The sequence below is a fragment of the Brachypodium distachyon genome, chromosome 3 (genome assembly GCF_000005505.3).
Source record: "Brachypodium distachyon strain Bd21 chromosome 3, Brachypodium_distachyon_v3.0, whole genome shotgun sequence".
NCBI lineage: Eukaryota > Viridiplantae > Streptophyta > Magnoliopsida > Poales > Poaceae > Brachypodium > Brachypodium distachyon.
Window position 1 is genome coordinate 11099802 of NC_016133.3, and position 6544 is coordinate 11106345.

The following is a 6544-nucleotide window of genomic DNA, read 5'->3' on the forward strand; positions in this document are numbered from 1 at the left end:
TGCCATTTTAGAGCATTTAAGGGTCATCTGGCTCCAAAATGGTGCCTTAGTGCCATTTTTTTAGCCCAATGAGCCATATTGGCTCAAAAATGGTTCCATGGTGGCATAATGTAGCCAAATGGCTCGTTTTCGAGCCAAGATAGTGCATTGTTAGCATTTTTGGACCATTTGGCTCATTTATGCGACCATGGCACTGTCTTGGAGTCAAATGAGACATAATGGCTCCAAAATGGTGCCTTGGTGCCATTTATGGCTCATTTGGCTTCAAAATGGTGCCTTCGTAGCATTTCTAGGCCATTTGGCTCATTTCTGTGACCATTGCATCATTTTTGACCAAATGGCTAAGTTTCACTTCAAATACTACAATTGTCACTTCAATGCCTTTATTTATATCTAATTATGCTATTCCAATTCTATTTCATAGGTTTCTACTGGTGCCATGGGTGGTGGATGTTGAAGGTGCCCGAGTCACCTTCTTTTCATGTATGAATACTTGTAATATGTTGCTACCATGTGATGAACACTTGTAATACTTTTGTTGTGAGATATGTTATGTTTTCGGACTTTCATGAGATGTTTATATGATTGTGATATGAATGCTATATGTGTATGCGTGTATGATTTTGTGTGGATGTGTTGCTGTGATATGCCTGAATATATATCTATATATATGTGCTGTCAAAATATTTTTAATTGTTGCGATAAAAAAATCAAAAAAATTCCTTTGCCGCCGGCCACAGTCCTGGCCGCCGGCAAAGGGTAAGTCAGGCCGGCCCCAGATCGTGCCACGTGTCAGCCTTTGCCGGCAGCATTTTCGCCGGCCACGGCAAAGGCTGACATGTGGGCCACAGCACGGCACGCGTGGCCGGCTCGCGGCGTGCCACGTGCCTGCCCTTTGCCGGCGGCATTTTACCTGGTCGCCGAAAAAGGCCGACAGGTGGGCCACCATGCGCGCGTGGTTGGCTCGCGGCGTGCCACGTGCCTACCCTTTGCCAGCTGCATTTTACCTGGCCGCCGGCAAAGACCGAGACGTGGGCCACAACGTCCCACGTGTGGCCGGTCTGGCAGGAGCCACGTGTCAGACCTTTGCCGGCGGCTTTTTCCCTGGCCACCGACAAAGGCCCGACATGTGTGCCTAGAGCATTCTTCGCCGTTAACGCTACCTCCGGCTGTGATTTTTGCCGCCGGCAAAGGCTTTGCCGACGGACCCGTGCGAAAGCCGCCGGCAAAGAATCCTTTGCCGGTGGAGCTCCGTGCCGACGGGCTTTGCCGGCGGCCTCGACGGAAAGCCGCCGGCAAAGCCGGTTTCTCCCGTAGTGGTGGCTCTTTACAGACGGCCACTCGAGGGTCATCTACAAGTTGTTTTTTGCTAATGACTAACCGTCACACATATGTGCGCCACTAGAGGGTACCCACAAGTTGTGGTTCATGTATTGGCCACCTCGGAACCGCCACTAGAGGGGTGTCCTTCCGTGGATGTTTCTCGAAGGCTGTCATGGAAGCGTGGTGTGGGCTGGGTGCTGGGGGTCTCGGCCATTCCAGTGGCGGCTTCCATTTGGCCAGGGTGAACCGCCACTCTAGGGTATACACCAGAGGGTGTTTATGTAGTACGGACATTTGCTCTCGGCAAAGATTTTGCCGCAGGCACGGTAAAGGGCTCTTGGCAAAGAGTGTGTTTGTGATTTGGCTGTCTGTAGAGCCAGCTAGGCCGCGTTCGTCAAACCTGAAATTCGGTAGTGTATTCTTATCGTGTTTCGTGTTGTAGCTCTCAAGAATCCACATGCATATGTTTGGAATGAATAAATGATGGAGGAAAGCACCACGTCTAATTAAAGTCTTTATAGGAGTAAAGACGTGGTTTCCACTAGATATTTTCTCCGGCCCTACCTTCGTTTCCCAAAACATCTTAAACGGTCGGACCCACCTTGGCCTGTTGAAACTCGAAAGAGACATGAACCTGAACTATCGCTGATCGATCTCCCCCCACCCCCAGCGTATCTTTTGCAAGCACAGCGGCATGAGTGCGGCTGCTACAACCACTACTTATATCCCAGCAGCTTTGCTTGCCCCACAGCATCTTCTTGTCACTCGCAGGCGCAGCTAGCTAGCTCCATATATACCCCAGCTAGCTAGCTTGCCCCTATTGAGCAGAAGCAGAATTCAGGACTATATGTCGGGCGTGTGGGTGTTCAAGGACGGTATCGTCCGCCGCGTGGAGAAGGACAACCCCGGCGGATCTTCATCGAATAGCGGCAGCATGGGGCGCCCAAAGGTGCTTGTCCACGTCCCTAGCGGCGAGGTGGTGTTGTCGTACGACATCCTGGAGAGGCGGCTCCAGGAGCTGGGGTGGGAGAGGTACCTCAACGACCCGTGCCTTCTGCAGTTCCACCAGCGCTCGACGGTGCACCTCATCTCCGTCCCTCGCGACTTCTCCAGGTTCAAGCTTGTGCACATGTATGACATCGTCGTCAAGACGCGCAACGTCTTCGAGGTCCGCGACGCATGAAACTTAATCAAGCAAACTACGAACGATCGGTGATGATACGTACAGACTATAGTACAGGCTAGCGTTTGGGGTGTTGCCGTACGTACGTATCCTGTAGCGCGCGCCTTCAATTTGGTATATGTTTGGAAATAATCCTTTCAATATGAGTACAGGGGAAGAGATGCATGGAGAAATAGCTCCCCGCAAAGGAAAAGGAAATTAATAGCGGTTTTTTTATGTATCTTTAATGTGTGTATTTGCTTGTATATAAAAATTGAAGTCCAGTTAAATATGTCATCATATTTCATGTTATTGTGTTGAAATTAATTAACTAAAAGACTACGTACTAGTACAAGTTTCTTGTGTCTACTGTTTGAACTCGCGAGTTAAGATACGTGTAAAAAAAACTCGCGAGTTAAGATTAATTCTATCGATAATAACACAACCCATCTTGACGATGAAGTAATCGAATCGGAGGGAATATAATCCTCTACTGATGTTTGTCGACAACATGAGATGTTCACTATTTAGTAATGAAGAAGCTGAAAATGAAACTTAATACAGATAACTTTTGTTTTATATCTGATGGATCAACGATCAAAAGTTGGTTGTATTAGACCATTACATTTTGTGCCAATATGTAAAGAAATTATTGCAAAACATGACGTCAGACTATATTGATGAGTGATGACAATCTTTGACAGTATAGTTTTCAGCGAACCAACATAGATTTTACCTGGCCATTCTCAAATGTTCATATTTTATCGTTCATATGCTGCCACCGCTAAAAGAAGATAAGACTAGCTAGATCTCAAAAGACTTCTCAATTAAAGGGCATGCATAGGAGATCATAAAGGATATCGAAGATGCTCACAGCTGGTAGGGTCGCTATCTTTGAAGCGCTTACTACTTTATTGAATTTACCATATGGCAGAATTGTGTATGGAGATAATTAATAGAATCTCTGGTTTAAAAAAGCTAATAGGATTTCATTTTTATTAATTTGGAACCTGTGACCAATAAATCTTGGTTCTTAAAGAAAACTAAAAAATTTATTTGGTTATGTCCTATGTTAATTTTCTTTCCGAACTTGTGGTTTACAGCTGAAATTTCTTTAAAGTATAAACTATTGAGCTTGATGTGGTCACCTACGTGCAGTCGCAGCAAGTAAGCGTCCAATGCGGGTATTTGCTATGCTAGCACCATGTCGCTGATTTCTGCCATGACAGAATAAAAAAGATCCAAGGTCTGGATAAGTACAAAAATCAGAGACAAAACCACTACTGTTTTACCCTTTCTCATTAATAACCGCTTTTGTTTTACGATCCACCATCGTTTTAAGGGGATGTAACGAAGCAAAATTGGCTTCTGTAGAAAATATGTCTATATAAATTTCCTTGTCGGCTTGCTATTTGAGACTCTGCCGGTGTTGATAAGAATAACTTTTGGATAGTCGGAAGGAGAGCTCGTTATGTTTGTATATGCATTATTTGGCGATGTATTGTATGTATGTATTTATGCCATTACAGAGCATTTTTTTGAGTTATTTTTCCATTAATTTTCGTAAGATCTATATCAAGTGCAGACCCACAACATCGCAACATCTGACGGAGATGGGATATTGATGCAAGTTGGCTATAGCATCTGTCCTTTATGTATTTAAAGTGGAAAGATCCTTGGAGGATAAGCCCACAATATCACAAGCAGTTGATCGAAAGTGCCAGCCATTGCAAACTAGCAGGGGCCGGGGGACCAAAATTAGAAGCAAAAGGTGGAAAATGTACTTTTCATGTGTTTGTCAGGGGAGATATTGTCCGGCAAACCAGATGTAAATTTATGGTTTAATTTGGGTGCATCAAATTCATATGTGCAGACTGGCACCATTTCTCATGTTATAAAGAAAGATACTAATGCATGCTCCTGGACTTTGCAGTCTCACCAAAGTCATCAATTAGAAAACTCCAGATTACTGGACGGACTAGTTTAGTTAGGTTACAGACACTAAGAAATGTTTTATCGTAGACGATTATACTCCGTCCGTTTCTAAATACTTGTCGTTGTTTTAGTGCAAGTTCGCACTAAAACAGCGACAAGTATTTAGGAACGGACGGAGTATATTTTATCTAAAATTGTTAAACCCTCTCATCTCTAGGTGTAAATGAATTTTGTTGAATTAAATGGAAAAATAATAGCTACTTGATCGCTCTTGCAAGCTGTTAACGTTTTTTGTGTGTGCAGGAAACGTTGTTAAACTTCTAACTGGCAGAAAAGTTGATATTCAACATCAACGTTCGCCAAGAAAATATCTGTAGTGTCATATGCACCGATTTAATGAGTACTTCAGTTTATGTGATGTTCTAACGTAGACTATCTATAATTCCATGGCAATCAAGGAAAATGCACCATATTTCACAACTTCTAGGGGTAGCTTTCAATAAGGGATTAATTAAAACATCATGTATGCCCTGACATTGAAAGAAGGATTTTTTTTTTCCTTTTATGGAAATGAAATATGAAATATTCCCAATGAAGTTCGTTCGAAATTGCATGAAACTATAAAAAGATGATGGGAGGAGAGTCTTAGATTGCTATCTTACCGCAGAACATGTGACACGTCAAACAACGACCCACTGTCCTTTGGGCCATCAGGACCGGCGGCTGATTAAGAACGGAGTACGAAAAAAAGACACTTTTTCGGCTGCTATATTTCATGCAAGGATTATGAAAATACGAGTCATCGATCTGACTGAACCGCAGAAGTCATATTTCTGTCAAATTCTAGACATACGGTTTCTGCGACATGTTTTATTACCTTGTTGTAATTAAGGAGACACACTTCACTAATTAACGAGCTAGCGTAGCGATAGCCAATAGCTTGAACTAGGCATGAACTCATTTATGTAGAGCTTTGAATAATTCTTCCGTGGTATTTACAAGTTGGCCATGACACACATATTATGCATACACCGTATTCTCGGCCACCAAAAAGAAAATTTAGTTAGTATTTACAACTTGTACACAACTCTGGTCATGTGCTCGGCCTTAGCGTTCGACTCTGAGCCAGTATAGGCAAGTTTCATTTCAGGCACCATTAGCTTGCCAAAAAGCAAAGCACGAGACGCAGCTCCAATCCTAGCTATAATCAGCCTATCACCGATCCTATTAGTTGACTCTTCTCACGAATTTGTACATTTGCCCTGCTGCACGCAGGTCGTCCAGTCGCCCATTAGTCCATGAACATGGTTTAACAGTACGAGCACCTGCCACAAAGACAGTTCATGTCATATATTGGGCCGCCTCTGCTCTCAATAATATTGTTTCTAACCAGTCACGAGCATTGTGTCAGAGTGAATAATCACTACCACAGAACAGGCCACCAAGTTCTGAAGTTGGGTACGTGGAAGATGGCGGCGGCTGATTCTGCAGTGTGAGCATGCGGTTGTGCCTTCGTGGCCTCCGATTTTTTATGTTGGGCGGTGATATATGGTCAGGGCATGCGGCCCTGATAACGGTCATCACTTTCATTAGGCTTGTAGGTATAGATTAGTGGCTTTGGATTGTTTTGGTCGTTGTATTTATTTTGTCAGGATTGCTAATAAAAAAATAAAATTAGGCTGTACGCATCATTGTGATGCAGAGGCCGAGGGTTTCAACCTTTCGAGAAAAAAGAATAGGCCACCAATGGCGGCTCAAAATCGGGCTTAGTGGCGTCTTTATGACAGGCCACTGACCCGACACCACTGGTGGTGTGCTCTACAGTGGCGGCCGGGGAGCTGACAGTGGAAGTAGCACTGGTGGCGGCCCTATAGTTATTGCAACGGCCACCGGAGAAGAGAGGCGGGTGGAGAATGGAGAGTGCGCCTACGAGGAAGTGGTTCAGCCGTTTATATAGACTCGGCCGGTCACCAGTGGCGGTCACACCATTCAACGTGCCACTGGTGCCTGCGTCCTAAAAGCATTTGAGAACTCTGGTGCGTGGCATGTTCTAGTGGCGGCTGATGTACAAAACAATGCCTCTGTTGTATCCAAATGAGACCCAACTTTTAATTTGCCATATAT

The 6544-nt window shown here is 44.3% G+C and overlaps 1 protein-coding gene across 1 annotated transcript; it reads left to right on the forward strand.

The window, feature by feature from the left end:
• The first annotated feature begins 2084 nt into the window (after positions 1–2084).
• On the forward strand, positions 2085–2812 carry LOC100837283 (flowering-promoting factor 1-like protein 3). The gene has a single exon (XM_003573164.4). It carries the CDS (start codon positions 2171–2173, stop codon positions 2504–2506), a length of 336 nt encoding a protein of 111 aa, XP_003573212.1. The 5' UTR covers positions 2085–2170; the 3' UTR covers positions 2507–2812.
• The last annotated feature ends 3732 nt before the right edge of the window (positions 2813–6544 follow it).